Raw genomic sequence first — 26,671 nt, forward strand, 5'->3', positions numbered from 1 at the left:
ACGTTGGTATACTGTTTTTTCAAATGCAAAAAAATTTAATAAAACACCCAAAATTCAATGAAAGTAGAGATCCGATCTTTTGTTGTACTTGCGAAGCGCGTTGTATGGATCCATCCATGTTATTTTTGGGTAATCAAAACTAGGTAGTTAAAAAGGTATAGAAAACGGGTCAAATTTGACCCGATTACAACACAAGGGTTAATTCAGTGGTAGAGAAATGGCAGCCATTCATTACACAGTGAAGCCATCAGATAACACAATGCAGACTGGATGGCAGGTCAATGCATTTTCACAGTCCTCATTCTGCAGCCACATTATCATAAACGATCCTGATGTTGGTGATGTCCTCAGGGGAAACCTGCGGAGTGAAATATGTGTGTGATGGTGATTTGATTCTGGCATTATACAGATGATTAGAGGCAGGATTTAAAGGTGGGGGGGGAGGGAGATGAGCAGGGGCGGAGCCATACGGTGAAAAACATTCGAGGCTCAGCACAAACCTAGAAGGGGGTTGGGGGAGATTTTTCTTTTCCCATTTACAGCAGCTCGGTTACAAACCTTCGTCATTTTTATTTTGGTTCAAAAAAGCAACGCTATTGGTCGCCCTTCACGTCTGTCGGGGTTGTTTTTGTTTCACAAATATTTAAGCAGTGACGAGGCGATTTCATCTGACTTTGTCTGAGGTCAACGGCTCAATGAAATGTTTCCAAATTTACCCTTTTTTTCATTTCCTGAAAAACAACCGTCTGGGACATTTCACCCGACAGCGACGATATGCACTCTTTTTCAACAGTCACTTGAGAACAGAATGCCTACAAATCAATACATCTTTTGGGGAAAAGACATCATAGCTGCCAAGGAAAAGAATCATCTTGGAGAGCCAACATCCTGTTTTATATCGAATTGTTCTCAAGCTGTCTTCATCATTCTGAAACCAGAACCAGACTTATTTTCACTCTTGGCACCTAAAAAGAGGCAAAAATAGTCTGATTTTATTTATTGTTAGGCTACATAGGTAAGGTAGGAATTCATTGTAAACAGCGTTAAAAATCTTGGAACCTATTTTTGTTCAACTCTGCTGGAGTAGAGTTCACGGCGTGAACATTTAGATGACAAATCTGCTACATTTCAATTCATGTCATAATAATCTGAGCTGCTCTGATTGTAAATTAAAGATCTCCAGAAGAACATTTGCTCAATTATATTAGATTTCTTAAGGTAATAGCTAGTAGTAGTATTTAGGGCTGGGTTAAAATAATCAATTCTTTGTTTGAGTGATCTGATATTGATTAATAAAATCCTAGCATATCTGCCTTTTCACCATTGATGTATAAATGAATGCATTATGAAAAACAATATTTGAGGGTCGCTTCTTGCTTGTGTAATTCACAGCAGAACTTCTCTGAGAATCTCTTTTATATCCAAGCTATATCCTAGCTTTATATCCTGAACTAATTGACATTGAATTGAATTGGATAGGTAATCAAACCGGGACCTTGTGAATCGGAATCGTATCGCTTTGGGAAATCATTGGTGATACCCTAGTCTCACTTTGCCAGACCTTCCTTCACAGCGCTGCGGAGGAGGGTCTCGCTACACGAAGCACTCTGGGATGGGAGAGAAACGTGCTCTGGTTTATTGGCATTTCTTTAAACCAATTACAATCGTCGTGGGCGGGGCTAAGCTCCAAACGGAGCCACGGTGCCTATGGTAAATAGTCTCAGGAAGGAACTTGTTTTGGTGGAACATGTGAACGTTCAAAAGTAGTTTTAGTCGTGGAACAGAAAACTCAGATTGGACAGATAGTCTAGCTAGCTGTCTGGATTTACCCTGCAGAGATCTGAGGAGCAGTTAACCATAGTCCTCACAAATCCACCGGAGGTTAGAACGCCAACACAAAGACAGAGGAAGGGGACGGACATCCGGCCGAAAAGAGGGACAACTGGTGGAATTTCCGACGGCAAAGGAGCGCTCCCGGAAATGGAACATCGTTGATATAGACTAGCGATACCCAGACCTAAAAGTTATAGCATAGAACAAACCAATAAGGGTTGCCCGATGGCCCGGGGCAATTAAAACGCCATGTCGGGCAAGTAAATTTCATTTCAACCCACTTCATCATTTGTTGGATGATTTGATTTGAATGTGCCGTTAGCCAATCAAGAAATGAGTTGGTGCTTAACACTTAAAAAAAAATTATTTTTACACTTTTGATGCTTTCAACATTTTTCTTCTCACATTTTTTTTGACGTTTTTGACTCTTTTTTTCGACATGTGACGCTTTTTTTTAAATGCATTTTTCTGTGTTCTTTTTCGATGCTTTTGATGTTTTTTTCTACGTTTTTTTTCTCCAGAAATACAAAAACAAAATTGTATAGGGGCCTGTAAAAATGTATTTTAGGCAAATAGAATTTTTTTTTCACTTGCCAGACCGGACAAGTGAAAAGAAAACCTTAACGTTGAACCCTGCCTAAATCATTCTGGGCTGGCTCTTTTTTCGACCTTTTTTTAACCTTTTTTTTTACATTTTTGCAGCCTTTTGACGTTCTCTGCCCTTTTTTCAACATTTTACATTTTTTCAAATTTTTACTTATTATTATTATTATTACTTTTTTCGGTGTGTTCTTTTTGACGCTTTTGACGTTTTTTGAAACCTTTTTTCCCCCCCAAAACATTATATAGGGTGCCTGTAAAAATTGTCTTCGGGCAAGACACATTTTTAGGCAGGCTAGTGAAAATAAACCTTAACGTTTAACCCTGCCTAAACGATTTGGGGCTTTTGAGAAAACATTGGGGTCTGTAGCCCCAGAAGCCCCCCCCCGGCTCCGCCCCTGTGAGAGGACATAACTATGTCTACTAATTGTCCTTCACGCCCTGCAGCATCTAAACCGTATCAGTTTGTGGAAAGCCTGCTTGAAGTCCTCGTTGGACATGGTGTAAATGATGGGGTTGATTAAAGAGTTGAGGTAACCCAGCCACGTGAAAATGTCAAATAGCTCCGGGTGGAAGCAGGCCTCGCACACAGGCACGAGGAGAGTGTAAATGAAAAACGGCAGCCAGCATATGATGTACGCTCCCAGGATTATTCCCAAAGTTTTGGTCGCCTTCCTCTCCCTGGCGGCGGAGATGCGCTTCTTCTCCAGCAGCGCGTCGGACACGGTCACTTTGACTTGGTTCGCGTGCGCGTGGCACGACGCGGCGTCGCACGAGGAGGAGGCGTCGTTCGTGCCGTAGTTGAGCGAGGTCGTGGACGCCACGGAGCCGGGGGAGTCGGTGATGAGATGCGCGGAGGTGAGCCTCTTCCCCGGCTTCCTGTGCGCCTGCTTCAGGATGCGTTTGCGCGCCTCCACGTAGATCCGCCCGTACAGCGCGATGAGCAGCAGCGTGGGGATGTAGAACGCGCCGAACGTGGAGTAGATGGTGTAGAAAATGTGGTCCGTGTTCACGTTGCAGCTCGTCATCTCCTCCGCCTTCACCTGGCGCCAGAAGAACGGCGGCAGCGAGATGGAGATGGCGATCACCCAGGCGGTGGCGATCATCCCGGCGGCGCGCCCCATCGTGCGCTTCTTGGAGTACTCCACGGCGTCCGTGATGGCCCAGTAGCGGTCCAGCGCGATTACGCACAGGTGCAGGATGGACGCGGTGCAGCAGGTTATATCCGAGGACAGCCAGATGTCGCACATCACCTGCCCCAAAGTCCACGTTTGGCTGACCGTGTACAGCGCGCTGATGGGCATCACCAAAATGGACACCAGGAGGTCCGTGACAGCCAGGGAGGCGATCAGAAAGTTCGCCGGGGTGTGCAGTTTTCGGGATTGGTAAATGGTAGCGATGACGAACGCGTTTGAAAGCGTCGTGGCCAAAGTTATGAGCGCCAAAGTCGCGCCTAGACCCGCCTGGAAAGCCACGTTACTGTCCTCCTCTTCCTCTTTCGACGTGAAATTGTCCCGGGTGTAGTTGGTGGAGATGTTCAACAGCTCTCCGTAACTGACAGGCGTTGGTTTGAGCGCACCGGCATTCTCCATCCCTCCCATACCTCCCCCCCCGTCAGATCCCCCTGTCATTGAGCCCGAAGGGAAGCCTGGAGATCAGCCTCAAGTCCCTCAAATATTCATCCATCACGCGCGCTCCTCGTCCTTTTTTGTAAGCCCCCCCAAAATAAAAGCGGCTCCATCTCCAGCAGCAGTCAGACGACAGGTGTTTCCACAGAGACACATGTCTGCCTCCTCCTCTTCATCTTATTCACTTCGCCCGCAGCATTTTTCAGACTTATTTCATCCACAGAAACATCCAGGAAATGAAAATGAAATGGCTCTCCATCATCCACGGATCTTCTTCTGAGGTATTGAAATAATTTCCCACATCATCCGGTGTTTACAGGGACGCTTTATGAACACTTTATGTCTCTGCTTTTTAATCCGTTCAGTGTCTGCTCACAAGTTCAGAGCTGCTCAAGTCTGACTGCTGATTTTATACTGCCTCTCTCCCCCTCCCTCTCTCTCTCTCTCGCTCTCCATCTGTCTGTCTCTCTCTCTCTCTCTCCATCTGTCTCTCTCTCCCTCTCTCTCTCTCTCCCCTCCCTCTCTCTCTATCTGTCTCTCTCTCCCTCTCTCTCTCTCTTACTCTCTCTCTTTTTCTCACCCTCTCTCTTACTGTCTCTCTTTCTCTCTCCATCTGTCTCTCTCTCCCTCGCTCTCTTTCTCTCTCTCTTTCTCTCTCCCTCTATCTCTCTCTCTCCCTCTCTCACCCAGTCTCTCCCTCTATCCATCTCTCTTTCTCTCTCTCTCTCCCTCTCTCTCTCCATCTCTCTCTCCCTCTCTCTCCCTCCCTCTCTCCATGTCTCACCCTCTTTCTCCTTCTCTCCCCCTCTCTCCATCTGTCTCTCTCTCTCTCTCTCTCTCTCTCTCTCTCTCTCTCTCCTTCAATTCAAATTGCTTTATTGGCATGAATGTCAGAAATAACAATATTGCCAAAGCTTCAAGGATAATAATGTGAGAGGAAATACATGCATACAATTCATTGAGTAAACTAAAATATATACATTTAAAAGAAAAGAAAAACATGACAGCATATCAATATACAGTAAAAGCGCTAGTGTCAAATGTAAGAAAGAAAACCAAGACAAAAGCTGTGTTTTTAACCCAAACCAAAGTCCTTTTGGTGTCTAAACTTAACTGTTGTCACTAGGGTTGGGTATCGTTTGGGTTTTTTCTGATACCGGTGCTAAAGTGATACTTTTAAAACGGTGCCTGTACCGATACTTTTTAAGAAAGTAAAAAAAAAAGAAGTGTAGGGGAGAGCCAGGATGATTGAAATTCCAGTTTTCTCCGAGTGCAATGATGATAGACAGACTTCCTTAGGTCAAAACATAGGGCATGTTAACCTCCTTCTATCGGCCAAATATCGTCCTGTTATTTCCTTTCATCACGGAGTTACAGGCCATAAACGAGTTTTGATTGTTGGAAACTTCATTAGCGGTTACATTTTTTCGATTATTAATGAGGGTTTTTCATTTAAAGGTTCGACTACATGCTTATTCAGTAGACCATTTAGTGTTCTCCACAATCCCAGACATTCATATTGCATGCTTGTTGACATGGAAAGCAAAACAGGTTATAATGGCATATGTCTATGCCGGGACGGTTGAAACAGCTGTTTCAACTGTCCCCGACCTGGCTGTAACTCCATATATTTTAAGTAAATGCACAAATATCTGTGTTTATACAATAATTCATGGAGGGTCCCATGTTATCCTATGGAGACTGACGGGCTGTGGGGTCGTTAAGGGCACTTATTTGGATGTGCAGTGGCCTAACCCACGTAAAAACCTAATGAAACGACATTTTCCACAATAGAAATATGATATATCGCTTTGTAAATTACGTTTGATTAAAAAGTGTTTCAACTGTCCCGGCTCTCCCCTACTAAACGACAGTCGGCAACATTAAAGAACAGCTTGTTTACTGCTAAGGCCATATGGTCAAAATTCAATAATAATAATGCAATAACTATAACTTACAACAATAACTTATTTCACCAGTACGTTGCTGGTAAACGACAAAAAACAACCACCAGATGGGAAAAGGGTATTTTACAATAACTTTGAATGCACCGCGAGGCTACCTGTTTCAAGTGAACGCACCGTCTGTGTTGTTTAATTCTGACAACGGCAGCTGTTACATCCCGGTTGGAATCCTCTCCAGTGAAATACAGTCACACTTTACACTGTTTAACGTTAGCTGTCAGCATTTTAACCATTTAGTTTAATCCCGCTGCTAGCTAAAGGTAGGCTAACGTTATCTGCTGTCGAGTGTAGTGTAAAGTCAGGCACCGAAATGAGGTCTCGTTACTACCGTTTACGTCGGCACCGGTGCCCTATTGGCACCACGTTTTGGTACCCGACCCTAGTTGTCACCCCATGACGGTCCCCTTTTGTCTGCTAAACTCAACTGTAATGTCCACTGAAAGGACCGCCACCTCGGGCAACAGTCTAATTTTTTTTTGAAAAAGGCAACGAAAACTCACAAATAAGCAACAAAAAGGTAATTTTTGTTTTTTTTAAATCAGCATTTAAAATCCCCATTTTGTTTTAAATTGAGAATGTCAAACTGCCCCCAGGTTCCAGCAGGAAAAACAGAGGACGTGACCTCGCCTGTCCTCCATCTTATCTGAGATATAATCAGCTGATCATATCAGCCGAGCCTCTGTATCAATCAGTCTCCACTCAGCGGGGGCTCGTATCTTTTGTAGCTGTGTCCTTCAGATGAGTCTAATAAAGAGCTCTTTAAAATTCCTCTCTGACTCACTCTCTCTCTCTCTCTCTCTCTCTTTTGCTAATGATAAAAGTCCGGGCTGCAACTACTGGTTATTTTGATGATTTCTTACAAAACCAAAAAATATATTAAATTTATCAGCATAAAAGGTGATGTTCCTGTGTGTGCGTGCGAGCAGATGTTTGTTTATGTTTGTATTTTTAATGTTATCTGTTGATTGTTGGAGTAGATGAAAAAATGATATATATATATATATATATATATATATATATATATATATACATACATATCATATACATTTAGAACTTTTTAAAATCAACAATTACAAGGTGCAACGAAAGACAACCTAAATATACTATACACGACAAAAACATCAAATAGAGCACAAATTAGTCCTCCAAACCATTCGACAATAGTGGTTGTTTATTTCCACCCTCTGATACGACCCACAGGAGCGTAGCGGTGGCCACATTTGGCAAAATTTGATCTAAATCTATCTTCATCAACTCTTGCAATTTTAAACACATCGATAACTTAGTGAAACGGTCGCAGTTTGGTTAGGTTTAGGCACATTCAGTTACTTTTAGAAGAAAGTGGTGGTTCGAGTTACAGTCACACGTTACTTCACTTCCGATTACGCACTGATTACGCTGAACGTGTAGTTCGCAAAGTAAAAAAAACAACTCGCTGTTTAATTTTATTTTTAGCCTAACGCTAACCACGTTCTCCTGGGGGAAAGTCCTGTGTTTGTTTGCATCCTTACGTTAAAATTTGTTTTGTCACATTACTTCCTTCTTTGCTCCCGTCATAACTACTATGGCCACTAGAAACATAAAGATGAGTCAGCTTGAACAAACAACCTCTGGGAGAGTTTTTTGGGGGCGAGGATGGTCTCCGTAACTTTGCACACACTGGGTTTGGTGGTTCCTTTAAAGTGCTCATATTATGCTCATTTTCAGGTTCATAATTGTATTTAGAGGTTATATCAGAATAGGTTTACATGGTTACATTTTCAAAAAACACCATATTTGTGTTGTACTGCACATTGCTGCAGCTCCTCTTTTCACCCTGTGTGTTGAGCTCTCTGTTTTAGCTACAGAGTGAGACATCTCACTTCTGTTCCATGTGTGTTGGGAGTCGCACATGCTCAGTAGCTAGATAAGGACTACTAGCCAGTCAGAAGCAGAGTATGAGGGCGTGCCCTGACAGTAGCTAGGTAAGGACTACTAGCCAGTCAGAAGCAGAGTATGAGGGCGTGCCCTGACAGTACCTAGGTAAGGACTACTAGCCAGTCAGAAGCAGAGTATGAGGGCGTGCCACGCTAGCAGCTAGGCGAGCATTATAACATTTGTCTCTGAAGTAAAGGCTGGACTACAATAGAGCTGTTTGGAGCAGTTGGTGAACAGTGTTTTCTGTTGGAGATGGTAAGTCCCTTTGGGGGGGACCTATTACGATACATAAAACAATAAAGGAAAGAGAAAAAGCCAAAAAGCATAATATGAGCACTTCAATTAAAAACTGAAGCATTTTAGCGGTGTATTAATTCTGACGCAAAGCTGATTGAAAAATCTGTTGGAGATGACTTTTCTCTCGGCAAACAATATTCGATACTTGCACAATCGAAGGGAGATTGTATGCATAAATCATTTGTCACACTTCATTTCACCCTCTCAGCGTCCACTCTGTAGATTACATCCATACTGTGCAGCAGATTCATCATGTTGCTGAGTAACAAAGCAAAGCTCCCCATCGTCCCACAGAGCTTCTCCCGACCTTCCCCTCTATGCCTGCAGGCTCTGCACTGACTGAGGGAATCACATTATATGGACACTCTCGGCCTAAAATGAGATTCCTTGGGAAAGTGGCTGGGCTCGAACTCTGAGGTTCAGTGATCCGGCAGGACCTCTGTATCGAGCTGCTGCTTCTCCAAATTAAGAATAGTTGGTCAGGGACGCCTGGAAAGAGATATTTCTCCAGACAGAAGCCTGGCTCCATCTCCTCCTCCACCCAATATGCTAGTTTAGCTATCGACTCTTAAAGTAGCCTCCACAGCAGAGTTGTTTATACTGCAAGTTTATATCCACAACATTCCACTTGTGAGATTGCTCCGGTATCGCCGGAAATTCGGCCGGATGTCCGTCCCCTTCCTCCTTCTTTGTGTTAGCGTTCTAACCTCCGGTGGATTTGTGAGGACTATGGTTAACTGCTCCTCAGATCTCTGCAGGGTAAATCCAGACAGCTAGCTAGACCATCTGTCCAATCTGAGTTTTCTGTTGCATGACTAAAACTACTTTTGATCGTGCTCCGTCCAGCACTTAGCGCCGCCCATGACGATTGTGATTGGTTTAAAGAAATAAACCAGAGCACATTTTTCTCCCATCCCGGAATGCTGTGTGGAGTAGCCAGACCTTTTTCCGCAGCGCTGTGGAGGAAGGTCTGGCAATAAGTAGCCTATCATCAGGAACATGTAGTTAAATTATAAAAAAAAAAAATGAAAGGATCCAACAAGTTGTGTGTTTAATGGTCTAATCATCTCAGCTGGACTTGTAGTCCGTTATATTGTCGGCTAGTTTACTTTAGAATCAAACATCAGATCTTATAAACTACATGTGTTTTGTGTGCAGGAATCTTAATGTGTAAAGTAACTAGTAACTAAAGTAACTAGTAACTAAAGCTGTAACAGATGAATGTAGCGGAGTAACTAAAGTAACTAGTAACTAAAGCTGTAACAGATGAATGTAGCGGAGTAACTAAAGTAACTAGTAACTAAAGCTGTAACAGATGAATGTAGCGGAGTAACTAAAGTAACTAGTAACTAAAGCTGGAACAGATGAATGTAGTGGAGTAACTAAAGTAACTAGTAACTAAAGCTGTAACAGATGAATGTAGCGGAGTAACTAAAGTAACTAGTAACTAAAGCTGGAACAGATGAATGTAGTGGAGTAACTAAAGTAACTAGTAACTAAAGCTGTAACAGATGAATGTAGCGGAGTAACTAAAGTAACTAGTGACTAAAGCTGTAACAGATGAATGTAGTGGAGTAACTAAAGTAACTAGTAACTAAAGCTGGAACAGATGAATGTAGTGGAGTAACTAAAGTAACTAGTAACTAAAGCTGGAACAGATGAATGTAGCGGATTAACTAAAGTAACTAGTAACTAAAGCTGGAACAGATGAATGTAGCGGAGTAACTAAAGTAACTAGTAACTAAAGCTGGAACAGATGAATGTGCAGGAGTAACTAAAGTAACTAGTAACTAAAGCTAGAACAGATGAATGTAGCGAGTTAACTAAAGTAACTAGTAACTAAAGCTGGAACAGATGAATGTGCGGAGTAACTAAAGTAACTAGTAACTAAAGCTGTAACAGATGAATGTAGTGGAGTAACTAAAGTAACTAGTAACTAAAGCTGTAACAGATGAATGTAGTGGAGTAACTAAAGTAACTAGTAACTAAAGCTGTAACAGATGAATGTAGTGGAGTAAAAAGTATAATATTTCTCTCTGAAATGTAGCGGAGTAGAAGTAGAAAGTGGCATGAAAAGAAAAGACTTATGCAAAGTACAAGTACCTCAACATTTGGACTTAAGTACATTACTGGAGTAAATCGGCCACTGCTGAGATCAGATTCATAGGAGGGCTGCCTGTTGCTGCTGATAATGAGTTGTGTTGTAATGTTTCGACAACGCTCTTACATATATATCGAGGATACTTGAAAATATCATTCAGGAAACTTCCTAAAGGTTAACAATTTGCAGTGATTGTAACCCAGGGAGAGAAAAACAAGTGGCTTTTTTAAATTGCCTATCAGCTAAAACCCGCCGGAGAAAAAATCCTAATATTCTTATGATGCTCCAGCCGGAACTCTTCTCTATAGTGAGTTTAGTACGAACTGGTTTTATGTTTATCTTAGGATATATAAATGGCTATGGCAGTGGTTTGTCAGGCTCAAAAAAGTCCTCCTTCTATGGAGACGGCTCATAGTCCAAGCAAAATGTCGCTAAAATGGAAAATGGTGGCTTCACATCACACTTTTAAAGATGGGGAGGAATATATCTGTTATAAAAAGATGCTCTGCTTTTCTAACACCACACTTTGACCAAACAAGTCCTGCAGACTCGAGTTTTATCACAGCTAGACTATTGCCCGATGATATGGTCAGGTGCTGCAAAGAGGGATCTAGGAAAACTGCAGACGTTGGCTCAGAACAGAGCAGCTCTCCTGGTTGAAAGTTGAGGAGAGACTCAAAGCATCACTCCTGGCTTTTATTAGAAACATTAATGAATTGAAAATTCCTAATTGTTTATATTGTCAACTTACATTTAGCTCTAACACACATAAATACCACACCAGACATGCCACCAGAGGACTTTTCACAGTTCCTAGATCCCGAACACAATCAATGCGACGTACAGTATTGTATCGCGGTATGGTTGCATGGAACTCACTTCCGGCTGAGATTGCTAAAGCGCACAATAAATCAAGCTTTAAAAAACAAGTAAAGCAACATCTAAGGGCCCTGTGCCTGTATCCATATTTTGTAACTTTTGTGTGCTTTTGTACTTTTTATGTAAAGGAATATTTATATGTATACAAAGATGTTCTATATTCAGTGCTTATGTATTTAGTGTAATATTTATAAGAGTATATGAAGAGGAATATGTATAGTTATATTTGCAAGAAAGAATAATGCTAGTTATACTGCTATTATTTTTTATATCATGTGATGTGTGTGTTTTGTCTGAAAAGGTCTTATCTGTTGTAATGTTTGGAGGGTGGGGGTGTGGCCTTGACCAACTGCCACTTTGCTCATTTGAAAGCCATGATGTCTCTCTCTCATGGGGGGGCCAAATTCTCTGGGTGGGCAAAGCAGAGAAAGGGGAGGTAACCTTACTCCTTATGACCTCATAAGGAGAAGATTCCTGATTGGCCCATCTGAGCTTTCATTTTCTCAAAGGCAGAGCAGGATACCCAGGGCTCGGTTTACACCTATCACCATTTCTAGCCACTGGGGGACCATAGGCAGGCTGGGGGAACGCTTATTAATGTTAAAAAAAACTCATGAAGTGAAATTTTCATGGCATGGGACCTTTAATTGCTAATGTTAACTAGCATTTTAGTTAGCAATAATTAGCCTGGGCCTATGTTATCTCCTTACATATACCTACGCTCTCCGTCTCTGTAAGATTGGGAATGATTGAGATTTCTCTTGGCACAGCTACCAGAAGACTTCACACTTTCAGACAGGTTGCTCACGTCACATCTACGTCTTCAAGCTCAGCTGGAGGCTGCTCAGTAACGCTCAGCCAGCACCGGGAAAGAGACTTCTGAAATCCTTCACTGGTCTCCGTCCAGAGACACGGGATCTGGTGGTCCACTTTATATACAGTGCCTTGCGAAAGTATTCGGCCCCCTTGAACGTTTCGACCTTTTGCCACATTTCAGGCCTCAAACATAAAGATATAAAACTGTAATTTTTTGTGAAGAATCAACAACAAGTGGGTCCCAATTATGAAGTGGAACGAAATTCATTGGCTATTTCAAACTTTTTTAACAAATAAAAAACTGAAAAAGTGGGCGTGCAAAATTATTCAGCCCCTTTACTTTCAGTGCAGCAAACTCTCTCCAGAAGTTCAGTGAGGATCTCTGAATGATCCAATGTTGACCTAAATGACTAATGATGATAAATAGAATCCAGCTGTGTGTAATCAAGTCTCCGTATAAATGCACCTGCTCTGTGATAGTCTCAGAGGTCTGTGTAAAGCGCAGAGAGCATCATGAAGAACAAGGAACACACCAGGCAGGTCCGAGATACTGTTGTGGAGAAGTTTAAAGCCGGATTTGGATACAAAAGGTTTCCCAAGCTTTAAACATCCCAAGTCGCACTGTGCAAGCGATAATTTGAAATGGAAGGAGTATCAGACCACTACAAATCTACAGGCCGTCCCCTCTAAAAATTTCAGCTCATACAATGAGAAGACTGATCAGAGATGCAGCCAAGAGGCCCATGATCACTCTGGATGAACTGCAGAGATCTACAGCTGAGGTGGGAGACTCTGTCCATAGGACAACAATCAGTCGTATACTGCACAAATCTGGCCTTTATGGAAGAGTGGCAAGAAGAAAGCCATTTCTTAAAGATATCCATAAAAAGTGTCGTTTAAAGTTTGCCAAAAGCCACCTGGGAGACACACCAAACATGTGGAAGAAGGTGCTGTGGTCAGATGAAAACAAAAATCGAACTTTTTGGCAACAATGCAAAACGCTATGTTTGGCGAAAAAGCAACACAGCTCATCACCCTGAACACACCATCCCCACTGTCAAACATGGTGGTGGCAGCATCATGGTTTGGGCCTGCTTTTCTTCAGCAGGGACAGGGAAGATGGTTAAAATTGATGGGAAGATGGATGGAGCCAAATACAGGACCATTCTGGAAGAAAACCTGATGGAGTCTGCAAAAGACCTGAGACTGGGACGGAGATTTGTCTTCCAACAAGACAATGATCCAAAACATAAAGCAAAATCTACAATGGAATGGTTCACAAATAAACATATCCAGGTGTTAGAATGGCCAAGTCAAAGTCCAGACCTGAATCCAATCGAGAATCTGTGGAAAGAACTGAAAACTGCTGTTCACAAACGCTCTCCATCCAACCTCACTGAGCTCGAGCTGTTTTGCAAGGAGGAATGGGCAAAAATGTCAGTCTCCGATGTGCAAAACTGATAGAGACATACCCCAAGCGACTTACAGCTGTAATCGCAGCAAAAGGTGGCGCTACAAAGTATTAACTTAAGGGGGCTGAATAATTTTGCACGCCCAATATTTCAGTTTTTTATTTGTTTAAAAGGTTTGAAATATCCAATTAATTTCGTTCCACTTCATGATTGTGTCCCACTTGTTGTTGATTCTTCACAAAAAATTACAGTTTTATATCTTTATGTTTGAGGCGTGAAATGTGGCAAAAGGTCGAAAAGTTCAAGGGGGCCGAATACTTTCGCAAGGCACTGTATGTCAGTGGTGTGGAGCCCAGGAAAAGTTGCTGATGTTCTGCATCAGCTGATGGGGATCTTAATCAAATGAAATCAAAAACACAACAAAAAAAGAGGATGTTAAGTACTACAAAAAGTAGTAATTGTAATACAATAATTATAAATAATATAAAAATATTTTAATACAATTAAACTGTCAGTGTTTAGGTCAGTTTTTATTCCTGCTGCTAACACTTGTGAGTGGCCGTTTATCCATGTAACTGTTTGAGAGCTGTGACCAGGGGAACATTTGATCAGTAGTGTCATGGCCGCCATGGTGTGACAGAATTCTACGGGTCACAGATTTCGTTATAACACCTGTCCAGCCGGCCAGGTCCGGTGTAGCTGAAGTAGCAACGTTGTTGTAACGATTGCACACTTTTAACAGGGTGTTTAAGGACAAGAGGCGCCACGCAATGGATAGTAAAGAGAATCATTCAAAAGGTAATTAATTAAAAGGGTAACGAAATAGTTTGACAGTTGACGTTAACCGTTTGAAGCGTCAATGTCACGTTAACTCCTTGATGTTGTAGCTAGCTAGTTCATGAGCTAGCTAACGGTTAGCATCGCGGTGAGTTCAGCTAGCGAGCTACAGCCTTATTGCCCTAGTTTAGGGTCATGTAAAGGCGGGTTTGTCATTGTTTTCTGCAGCAATGGTTTCTCTCAACATTGTCTGTTTGTCGACAGATACACAACAAACACAACATTTGTATTTTACCTAACGTTATGGTGCTAGTTTGTGCACGCGTGTTTGGATAACTTAGCACAGAGCAAGCTAAGTCAGTTACGAATTGTATCGTTACAACATTACAGTCACTTTTTTTAAATTTTTTTTTTAATCACTGCGTGTCTTTCGTGATTCGTTCATTACACAAGTTGCATTATTTTGAGGGCTTACTTTTAAAACATAACATTGTTTCATACAACTATGAACGTGGCTGGATTTCGAGTTTCCCTGGCCAGTGGTGGAATGTAACTTTTACTCAAGTACTGTAGGTAAATGTTGAGGTACTTGTATTTTACTTGAGTCTTTTTCTTTTCATGCCACTTTCTACTTTGCTACATTTCAGAGAGAAATATTGGACTTTTTACTCCACTACATTCATCTGTTACAGCTTTAGTTACTAGTTACTTTAGTTACTCCACTACATTCATCTGTTCCAGCTTTAGTTACTAGTTACTTTAGTTACTCCGCTACATTCATCTGTTACATCTTTAGTTACTAGTTACTTTAGTTACTCCGCTACATTCATCTGTTACAGCTTTAGTTACTAGTTACTTTAGTTACTCCACTACATTCATCTGTTTGACAGCTTTAGTTACTTTACACATTAACCCATATGTTGTCTTTCCGTCCACCATAAATGTGGAGAGGGAGTTAGATTTTTAAGTTTACTAACTTTTTAAGTTATATTTTAGATTTTACGGTGAAGAACTAAGTTATATTTTAACATAAGTTATATTTTACATTTAACGGTGAAGAACTAAGTTATATTTTTACATCATAATTTATATTTTACGTCTTACGGTGAAAAACACGCCTACTAACTCCTACTGTGAATATGTTGTCCTTCCGGGTAAAAATTGACATGTTTTTGTCACTTTTCTCAATGCTTTTTAAAATTCATGGTCATTAAACCTAATTTAAATGACATTATACCTAATTTTTGAGTTAAAAAAAAGAAATTATTCTTTTTTTTTTAACTAATAGTTAAGATCAGAGGATGTTGAGGGAATAACAGACTGTTTTATGTCAAACTTTAGTCTTGACACTGTGTTGAAATGCAATAAAATTGAATAAAACACCCCAAATTCAATGAAAGTACTCATTAATTGTACCTGCGAAGTTTGTTGTATGGCTTCCATACAACATACCTCATGCATCCATGTTATTTTGGGGCAATTTGGTTGTAAGAAACCCATATTTCTGATATAAAAAAACTTTGAAAACAGGTCAAATTTGACCCGAGGACAACACAAGGGTTAAGATTTCTGCACACAAAATACATGTAGTTTATAAAATCTGATAGCCAACAATATAACGGCCTACAAGTCCAGCTGACGTGATTGGACCATTAAACACACAACTGGTTGGATCCTTTACTCTTTCTACAATGGGAGGATTTTCTGCATCGAGTACTTTTACATTTTCCTGATGATACTCACATAGTTTTACTTAAGTAACATTTTAAACGCAGGACTTTTCCTTTTAACAGTGTTTTTTTTTACTGTGTGGTATTACTACTTTTACTTTAGTAAACGATCAGAATACTTCCACCGCTGTCTCTGGCCACTGTGGATGTTTTTTTGGTTGTCTTCCCTGAAAGTCTGCCCTCCTCACTTTTTATACACATTTTCTTAGGAGCGAGTAAAGAGGAGTGGTTTTTCAAGAAGGCCAAAGCCGCCCTGGCAGTGGCTATAATAAAGAACAGGCCCTCGGGTGTGAGTAGCAGGGAGTACGCCGAGGCTTGGGCCTGCAAGCTGATGAGCCAGGATAGAAGCTGGAGGGGGAAAGCCCAGGGGCTGCAGCAGGAGGTGCTGAAGCTGCGGCAGGAGTTACTGCTCACCAGAGTGACGAACACAAAGAGCACCACAGAGGCAGCAGGTAGGCCTCCCTAGCTGCGTCCCAGGTCCTTAGGTCTCCTGCACACTGCCTGCGTGTCCGTTTTTATTTCGGCTCCCATGTTAACAGGTTAGAGCGTGCACACTGCCTGCGTAACACGCACGTCTCAGACGCGAGCCGCGCTGAAAACGCGTGCATGCGAGAAATAGAAGCGACGCCTATTTTTCACGCAACACGAAAGCATGTTGGAAGAGTTTCCAGGCAAAATAGAATACGTAAAGATGTTTATATGTCATTTTGACACAAATGGATTTAATAAATGACATGTTGATGTTTGAAAGTCTCGAGGTTTTGACATAGATGCAGATACACATGTAAAAATAATTATTGATTTTCAAATATTCCACCTGTCAATACAGAAGGAAATATTCTGGAGCCTATTTTGCCGTCAATACTGCCGATGTTGTATTTGCTGTAATCAAATCAGTATATATTAATGTTTTATGGGAAACATCCATGTGTCCAGACAAGGCTAGCAGCAGCAGCGCCGCCTCAGACACGTTTCTGGTGTGTAAAGACATAGAAAACGCCACGCAGCCGCCACGCAGGCAGTGTGCAGGAGCCCTCTAACTGCATCCACGTTTCCTTCACTTGCTTCCCTTCCTCGCATCATAGTTTGCTTTTCAGTTCTCTTATTTGATATCTCCTCTCTCCTCGCTTAAACTGGAAGTTGTTCTGGCCCTCCTTCTTGAAGACTTTCTCAAAGCTCTTATTACAGCCCTGAGGAGCTAGGAAGGAGGAGGGATCTCCGAGGAGCTATGAGCGAGGATACAGAGAGCAGCCTTCCCAGAAGCCATGCAGCTGAAAGCCGTTGCTAACTCCGCCAATACAGCTGACGAACTCACGTGACGCTTCAGAGAAAAGAACGCCCCATCCCTCTAAAAGCACATTTCCTTGTTTCCTCTCTATTAACTTTTTCTTTTTTATACGCAGTGGTGTGTTGTTTCAAAATGACGTACCACCTATTTGTTTTTGAGAAAGAAACAATCGGTGCACTTATCTGTTCAAGAGCCAATTGATAGAATTTGTCCCTTTGTCTCTAGCATTTTCCCAATGTTCTTTTCCTAAACCCAACCTTTATTTATTTTTTTTAACGTTGTTCTCGTGATAGCACGGCACGTTGTCGCGATAATGTATGTTTACATCTGCTGTATACAGCGTAGACATACACGCAGATAGCTCAAAATGCGTACAGATAACACGCCATTTGTCTGGCGTGTATGTTTTACGCAAAGTCATGATGCCACGTTGGTTGTTGGGTTTTTGTATAATGAAAAATTGTTGCGATTGAAAATCATCACACCCCTACTTTATAGCTGTCTGGTGAGAAGAAAATGCGAGTCTCCTGTTGGTAAAGTATACAAACTGACCGGGTCAAAAGCAGCTGTAACCCTGACAACTCAACATTCATGAGCATTATGTTAGGTGATCATTAGCAGCCTGCTGAGATAACCTCAGGGCCGTGCGCTCAGTGTCAGGATGCATCTGTCCTCGAGATATCTTCTCCTCCAGACTTACAGCATCTGCAGAGACACTCTCTGTGCTTGGATATCTTCATAACATTCTCTGCACTTTTTTTTTTTGTTGTTGTTGCCACAAGCTCCCCTTTTCAGCAGAAAAAAACAGCCTCTCTGCAAGAATGAATTATTCTGAAATGTTTACTTTTCAACAGCGGTGGGGAAGTATTCAGATGCTCTACTGCAGTACAATATTTACCTCCGAGATATAGTGGAGTACAAAGAAGTATAAAAAAGGTGCAGAGATGGAAATACTCCAGTAAAGTAAAAGTACATTGAATTTGTCGATAAGTACAGTACTTGAGTAAATGTCTTAGTGCCATTCCACCACTGCCTAATGTTGCATACATTGGGTGGATCCCAAGTCTCTTATTTGATATCTCTCCCCTTCTTGCTTGAACCGGAAGTCGTTCTGGCCAAACTTTGCTTCCGAGAAGGCTGCTGTCTGTATCCTCGCTCATGGCTCCCCCAGAGATCCCTCCTCCATCTTCGCTCCTCGGGCCAGGAATAGGAGCTTCGAGACGGCCTTCATGAAGGAGAGCCAGAACAACTTCCGGTTTAAACTGAGGAGCGAGGACAGTGTTTCCTTAAAGTTAAACTGGACTTGCCCAACTGGACGTTAAACTGGACGGGCCCAATAACCTCTGAATAGTTGTACTTGTTAAATTGCAATGTGAGTGGCAGCCAACAGGGGGTGCATTATGTCGGCAGGATCATTTAAAAGGCAACAGCGACTACATTTTTTGTACAGCCCAATTTGTGATACCATGGTGGCAGAAATTTTGCCATTGTGGGCCACCACTACAAAATCGACATAGAGGAAACACTGGAGGAGATATCAAATAAGACAACTGAGATTCAGCCATGGTCTGCCTCAAAACATGGAAAACAAATACTTGTTTACCTTTTTATAGGCTTGTCTGAAGCCCCTTGATACTGACTTTCTGTGTAAAATCTTCCAGGCCAGGACAACACGATGTACAACGCTTCGCAGGATCTGTTTGGTCCAGGAAGCGAGGCGTACAGCGCCGAGCCTCAACCAGCAAGCGACTCTGAGACTCCTGAACTCCTACAGCTGGAGCCCCAGCCTGCCGCCGCGTTCCCTCCGCCGCCAGTTCCCTCCGGTCATCGCGGGACGGCGGCGCTCCCTCACGAGCAGTTCCTGCAGTCGCTGTGCGCCCTGCACCGAGTGGAAGAAAACAACCGAGGCCTGGAGTCGCTGTGGTTCAGCCCCGACGGCGGCGCGGGGTCGGTGTTGGTGGACTCCGTGTGCCAGCTGTTGGACTCTGTGGTGATGGCGTGCAGGGACCCCCCGCTGCTGGGACCGCGCGACCTGATCCTGACGGCCTGCCAGGTGGCGGCCCGAGCGATGGACCTCTTCTGCTCCCAGCGGCTGCCGTCGGCGGAGTTCACGAGACGCGTGGAGGAGTCGCTGAGCGAGCTGACCGGGCTGCTGCTGCACAGCAACCAGCTCAGCAGGGTGAGTAGAGCGAACAATTACTCCCACGCAACATTTCAATTTGGTCACAGCTGGAAATTTACCCCCGCTGTTATCCATCCATCCATCTTCGTCTGCTTATCCGGGGTCGGGTCGCTGTTAGAGCGTATTAATTAAAGCGAGAAATAGACCTGGCCTTTTTGATACGATTATATAAACATTCAAAGTAGGGCTGCAACTAATTATTCTTTTCGGTGATTCTGAAAATGATTTCCTCACCTAGTTGATTCATTGTTTGATCTATAAAATGTCAGAAAATAGTGTAAAAATCTCAAAGTGACAGTCTAAAACCCAAAGATGTTCAGTTTAATATCCTATCGGACAAGAGACTTTTGATGCTTCTTTGTCACTTTTCATGCTGCTTTTTATATTGCTTTTCCTGGATGAATGGATGAGTTGCTCGGTCTCTAAAATGTCAGAAAATGGTGAAAAATGTGGATCAGTGTTTCCCAAAAAGCCCAAGAAGACGTCACAAATGTCTTGTTCTGCCCACAACTCAAAGATATTTAGTTTCCTGTCCCAGAGGAAAGAAGACACTAGAACATATTCACATTTCACAAGCTGACATTACACAAGTTTTACTTTTTTTTTTTTATAAAAATGACTCAAACTGATTAATCGGTTATTAAAATAGTTGGCCAATAATTTTATAGTTGACAACTTATCGATTAATCTTTGCAGCTCTAATGCAAATACTGCACGCTATTTGAGAAAACTGACATTGCAATATTTTTCGTCTCTGCAATATGAAATAATAGCCTCTCTAGGATGGTCCAGGGACATGTTCTGCAAAGTTGTGCTAACTTATTGTGCTTATAATCTTTCATACAAGTAATAGAAATCTCATATCAAGCGTCTCAGTCGGCTCCTGTAAACTTCAAGGCGTTATTCAAAGTTTTAATCTCTTCTACCGCATGATAATTAAAATTGTACTCCAGTGGTGACGGTAGAAAGCAATTTAAAACATTAAAACAAAACTTCCACTTTCTTTGGCACAGCAAGTGAAAACATCAGGTGGAAAATATAATGATAAACAGAAAAGTGAGCTAGTATACAATGTAAAACTTGAAGAATAAAAAACTAAAAGAAAGAAAGCATGGGCAGGCCAAGTTAGGGTGATCTAAAGATGCTGTCGGTGCAGGGACACAGATTAAACATTCAAATAAACATGACATGAGTAGAAAGAGGAACATCCGTCTTCAGCAGGTTTTACTGTACGGATTAAAGATGCAGCAGATTAAATTCCCACATTGTTAACTGTATTTTCTCACTACTGAACCTCCCTTGGGTAATTAGTCCTTCGCAAGTAGGCTTAAGGTCCTTACATGACAGTTGCAGGAGTTGGAATCCATTAACATTACCCAAAGCAAGTTTTAACACTACCAAATTTCCCTTGAGCATCATTAAAGATTCATAGTATTTGATTTTATCAAAGCAAGACAGGAATATTGGTGTTTGTGTAGAGCTGTGTGTGGAGTCCGCTTAATGTATTCAGTCAGCTGAGAGTGTGTAGGCAAATGTAGGAATTGATTATTAATGCAACTTTTGATTATCCCCCTGATTAATCCTTTTTGTTCTACATAGTGTCAGAATATAGTTAAAATTATTACAAGATGACTTTAAATTGCTTGTTACGTCCAACCAGCAGGACCAAAGACAGTCAGTTCGCAAATCTTCACATCGGAGAAGCTGGAACCGGTTAAAGAGAGCGGTGTGACGCAGGGCCTGTGAGCGGAGCGCGGGCGAGCGGGAAGCATGAGTCATAGGATTTTGGATGGAGCGCAGAGCGGATTTTTAAAATGTTGGCGCGTCGCCTTACCTCCCTCTCCAGTTTCCTCCGGTACCGCTCACAGCATGAGTTCGAAGCGGTAACCAGCCTAAGTTAAAATGAATAGAACTTTTAAGGCGAGGAACATGAAGCAAATTGCCTGTATGTGTGAAAACAGCAATCCATTTTTTTTGTGTGTGGAATATATAGCATATAGCACAGAGGAGTCAAGGAGCTATCAAATAAGGGCAATGGGATGCAGCCTATAACGCGAAGAAGGTAAGGCAACGTGGATGCAATTTAAGGGTGATGGGATGTACCCATGTCTACCAATATCTGATAATTCTGGGTAGTGTATGGTTTACTTTTAAAGAACCAGCAGCTTGTCGTTATTTTTGCTGCGAGACGCCACATTCAACAGCATTCTTTTCCCTTTGTAATATCTCCGCTTAAGCCTTTATTACCCTTGGAAAAGCATTGCGAATATCTCCACCACATCCTGTATTGTTGCCTTAACCTTCATTCAGAGCTCACAGAGTCCATAAAGGGTAAAATTGCCTTTACAGCTGCTCGTAAAAGTCACTCGCACATGCTCCTGTTATGACGGGGCTCAGCAGCTGGGAAATGGAGATGAAAGAGAGCCGGAGTTGACATAAATGAAGTTATCTCATCTGGCTCTTACCAAACGCTCAGACAACGGCTTAGCAAACTAAAATGGCTGCAGGAAGTTTCCACTTTACAGCAAATTCCCTCCATTTGTCCTAGTGTAAAATAAATTAGGTTCTCTTCTGAAGTGATGAATTACTGGAATTGTTGGGTCTTTGTAAATTATAGAGTGTGGTCTAGACCTACTCTATCTGTAAAGTGTTTTGAGATAACTCTTGTTGTGAATTGATACTATAAATTGAATTGAAGTGATGCTAAATGGTTGTCAGTTAAAGTGATAACTGTAAGGAGGGCGTTCAACAATGTAAATTTGATAGGATTGGGCATCGAGAGCCGATTCCTACTTGTAATCGTTTCAAAAATTACGATTCCTGTAGAATCGTTTCTTTATTGGACTCGTTTAGAGGATTTGGTTTAAAATCCGATCATCACTTCCCAATTTAACATGCGCAAGTTTTGGTTTCCGTAGCGGCCAGGCGCTTGTTGTGTTGCAGCCTTGGAGCACGGTAAGCAGCGCTCTAGTCTGGCTTTATTTTACATTGAAAAATAAAACTTTCCTCTTATTTGTGAAAATAGGCATGTGACCCGTTTCAACTCAACCCCTCAAAGAATCGGAATCGAGAATCAATAAGAACCGGAATCGAAAGGAAGCATTGGAATTTGAATCAGAATTGTTAAAATCCAAACGATGCCCAACCCTAAAATTCAATGAGGGCTTTGATTAACACTGCACCGATCTGTCTCTGAGAAACCTTAACGCCCCCGCAGATGCAAGTAGTCCTGCAGCTTGATAGGACAGCTTATTTATAGAGTGAGAGCTGCAAAGATGAATCGATTAGTTGTCAACTATTAAAGGGATACTTCACCGATTTAGCATTCAGCTTTGTATCAGTAGAAACCCGATAGTATTTCTGAATGACCGTGCCTCCCTCCCTCATGTCCCCCTGAGACGAGAGATTTCTGCATTTGGGGCCTGGAAAAAATCTTCCGATGACGTAAAATGACGATTTTTGCGTCATTGGAAGATTTTTGGGCCAGAGGCAAGGACTACAGCCAGTAGTAGGAACTACTTCCGTATGTTTTCAACACGCCCACAAGGGGTTGGACTGCCGAGTCTGGCCGAGGTATTCCGAATGAAAACGACTGTCAGCCATCTTGAAGCTTCGCTAAACAGGCTTTCGGTTTTCAGCAGAAAACATTTACAACAATTATCTGCATTCAAACTACCGGACGTGTGTACCACCGGGATACATCGGTACAGATCGGAGAATATGGAGGAAACGTTATTACAGACGCAATACTCGGCACACTACGTGAGCTCCGCCTGCACGGAGACCAGCAGTGTCGCTCAATGCCGCTAGCCGGCTAGGGGACATCCTCATCGGCTAGGTGGAAAGCTAACGCTAGCTGTCCACCTGTCCCAGCCATCCTGCTTGCAAGTGTCTGCTCATTAAACAACAAGCTGGACTACATCCTCCTTCAACGAAAATCCCAACGTGAGTTCAGTGACTGCTGTGTTTTTGTTGTTGTGGAAACATGCCTGAACAACAGTGTACCGGAACCGGGACTATCCAGCTACCAGGCTGCTCTCGCCGGCCCGTGGAGGTGGACTGGTGTAGAAATAAAATCCAACTAGCTACTGCTAACTGCTGGTGGAGCTTGTAACTGTTAAATGCCGACCATTCGACATTCCACGCTAATTCACGCCTGTGTTTATATTCCGTGTTTAGCTACACCAATGCTAGTATGCGTTAGCTGAACTTTATGGATCCTGCTTGCAAGCGTCCGCTCATTTAGACCACAAACTGGACTACATCCAACTTCAACGACACTCCCAACGTGAGTTCAGAGACTGCCGTGTTTTTGTTGTGGAAACATGCCTGAATAGTGTACCGGACTGTCCAGCTACAAGGCCTGCTAGCCCTCCGAGCTAGAGATGCTCTGTCGCCAGGTAAAAGAGGTGGGCTGTGTTAACACCGAGTGGTGCAGAAATGTGGTGATTTGTATCCATTTAACTGCTAACTGCTGGTGGAGTTTGTGACTGTTAAATGCCGACCATTCTACATTACACACTAATTCACGGCTGTGTTTATGCTCGGTGTTTACAGCCCACCAAGCGCTAATGCTAGTATGCGTTAGCTGAACTTTTACGGAGCCTATAAAGTGTGTGTACTAAATGTAGCCTGTTTCGGTATGTCGTTTTTTATATAATGTCGTTTTTATATATGTTAAATGTGTAACACCACTTGAGTCACGATGAAACGTTGTTTCGTGTATATGGTTGAAATGACAATAAAACACGCTTTGAGTTGAGTTGAATGCCTCTGTCGGTCTGTCAAGCGTGTAGTGGCTTGGGAGTGGACTCAAAGCAACGAAGCAAGTGCATTCTGGGATTTGGTGTTTTTCATCCATATAAGACCAAAACACATTTTCTGGCTTTTCTCGGCCTAGAAGGCACCAATTTCAATTTTTTTTCACATTTCTACTACATAAGTGACCCAATTTAAAGATATATTCAGCTTTCCAGCGGTGAAATATGCCTTTAAATTAATCGCCTACTGTTTTGATAATCGATCAATTGGTTTAAGTCAGTAAATCTTCTCTGATGTCAGCTTGTTAAATGTGAATATGTTTCTAGTCTCTTCTCTCCTCTGTGACAGTAAACTGAATATACTTGAGTTGTGGACAAAACAAGACGTGAGGAGGTCCTCTTGGGCTTTTTGGGAAACTCTGATCCACATTTTTCACCATTTTAAAGATGACTTTTTTGCGCATTTTAAGCCTTTATTTTGACAGGCCCGCTGAAGACATGAAAGGGAAAAGAGAGGGGGAATGACATGCAGCAAAGGGCCGCAAGTCAGAGTCAAACCGCTGCGTTGAGAAGTAAACCTCTATATATATATATATATATATATATATATATATATATATATATGGGCGCCCGCTCTACCAACTGAGCTATCCGGGCGCCCCATTTTCTGACATTTTAGAGACCAAACAACTAACCGGAAATGAAAAAAATCGTTAGTTGCAGCGCTGCTTAGAGTTGGACAACCAAGCACAATAATGTGGAGTCAATTAAAAGAACAGGAATGCCATTAGTTTGACTGCATGGGATTATAATGGATGGACAGCTTAGTTATTCTGATGGAATCAGTTCATTATCATTTTAAAGGGGACCTGTAAAAGTCACGTATCCAGATGTGATGAATAAAACATTGGAGTTGTTTAAGCTATACTCCGTTCGGACTCCATCTGACTTAATGTTACATCGGCAGCTTCTCATAAAGCCAACCCTTATTATAGGGGGGTTGCTTCAGGGATTCTGTGTTGAAATATTTAGTAATGTGCGGATATAAAAGATTTAGAAACTTATTTTGACTGTAATACAAAACAACACTTGTTTTTGCGATGAGACCATGGCATCTGTAGCATTTGAGAAGCTGGAACAGGACAATATTTTGCCTTGTTGGCTTGAAATTTCTCTGAAACAATTTATCAATTGTCAAAAAAAAAGCTGGTGATTGTTTTTCTGTCGATCGACAAACGACTAATTGACTTATCGTTTCAGCTCTCTATTTGACTTTGTGCTAAATAATATGAAAGTATAAATGGTGTTCAAAGGTAGTAAGACAGCGGAGTAAAAAGCAGAAGCAGAATAAGACTCTGTCGCCATCTTGAGTTGTAAACATGGGAATCTTCCCAATCTAGGGCTGCAACTAACAGTTATTTTCATCGTCGATTAATCTGTGGATTATTTTCTGGATGAATGGATGAGTTGTTTAGTCTCTAAAATGTGGATCACTGTTTCCCAAAAAGCCCAAGATGACGTCCTCAAATGTCTTAACTCAAAGATATTCAGTTTACTGTCCCAGAGGAGAGAAGACACTAGAACATATCCACATTTAACAAACTGGAATTATAATTTTTTTTTTGTCATAAAAAATGACTCAAACCGATTTTCAAAATAGTCTGCGATTAATTTAATATTTGACAACTAGTCTCGCATTGCCAGACCTTCCTCCACAGTGCTGCTGAGGAAGGTCTGGCTAGTCCACACAGCTTTCCTGGATGGGAGAAAAACGTGCTCTGGTTCATTGACATTTCTTTAAACCAATCACAATCATCTTGAGGCGGGGCTAAGCTCCGGACGGAGCCACGGTGCCTCTGCTAAATATTCTCAGGAAGGAACTTAGTCGTGCAACAGAAAACTCAGATTGGACAGATAGTCTAGCTAGCTGTCTGGATTTACCCTGCAGAGATCTGAGGAGCAGTTAACCATAGTCCTCACAAATCCACCGGAGATTAGAACGCCAACACAAAGGAAGAGGAAGGGGACGGACATCTGGCCGAAAATGAGGGACAGCTGGCAGAATTTCCGGCGGCACCGGCGCAATCCCGGAAATGGAACGTCGTGGATATAGACTAGTTAACAATGGATTAATCTTTGCAGCTTTATCCTAATGGATACCTTCAATCCCACTTGATATAAACACTGCATTTCAACAGGTATCTGCAGAGTGAGCGACAGTGGTCCTGTATTTCTAAAATACCTTTAAAACATCTTTTGGCCTTTTGTGATAAACTGTGAGACTTCCAGGATATTTGGCACTACATTTTTGCAAACTCTCGCCTTTTCATCATAGCGCCTGTGAGCTCTCTGTTACCGTTTAAAGTAAAAACTTTTCTTTGATACCACAGCGGTTTGATATCATCAATCTGTGATGCTCAATGCATGTGTAAATATTGCTTTTGAAGTGCTCACTCTCTTTTTAAGTTTTAATTCATTTATTCCCCA

The 26,671-nt window shown here is 42.0% G+C and overlaps 2 protein-coding genes across 4 annotated transcripts in view; one reads left to right on the forward strand and one right to left on the reverse strand.

Annotated features, from left to right (window-relative positions):
- Positions 1–2,354: 2,354 nt before the first annotated feature.
- On the reverse strand, positions 2,355–4,069 carry LOC120546157 (5-hydroxytryptamine receptor 1B-like). Its single transcript, XM_039780907.1, has one exon. The coding sequence runs from the start codon at positions 4,062–4,064 to the stop codon at positions 2,868–2,870; it is 1,197 nt and encodes a 398-aa protein (XP_039636841.1). The 5' UTR covers positions 4,065–4,069; the 3' UTR covers positions 2,355–2,867.
- Positions 4,070–4,299: 230 nt separating this feature from the next.
- Positions 4,300–26,671, forward strand: part of mei4 (meiosis-specific, MEI4 homolog (S. cerevisiae)) — a 74,973-nt gene continuing 52,601 nt past the window's right edge. For 2 of the 3 annotated variants that reach the window (XM_039780908.1, XM_039780910.1), the window contains exons 1-3: positions 14,057–14,245; positions 16,164–16,406; positions 18,904–19,421. In XM_039780908.1, the coding sequence (XP_039636842.1) occupies positions 14,218–14,245; positions 16,164–16,406; positions 18,904–19,421 (789 nt within the window). In that variant the 5' untranslated portion in view covers positions 14,057–14,217. Of the gene's footprint in view, positions 4,343–14,056; positions 14,246–16,163; positions 16,407–18,903; positions 19,422–26,671 lie in introns of those variants that run through there. The other variant, XM_039780909.1, reaches the window with a different exon arrangement.

This window comes from Perca fluviatilis, chromosome 18 (assembly GCF_010015445.1).
Source record: "Perca fluviatilis chromosome 18, GENO_Pfluv_1.0, whole genome shotgun sequence".
Lineage (NCBI taxonomy): Eukaryota > Metazoa > Chordata > Actinopteri > Perciformes > Percidae > Perca > Perca fluviatilis.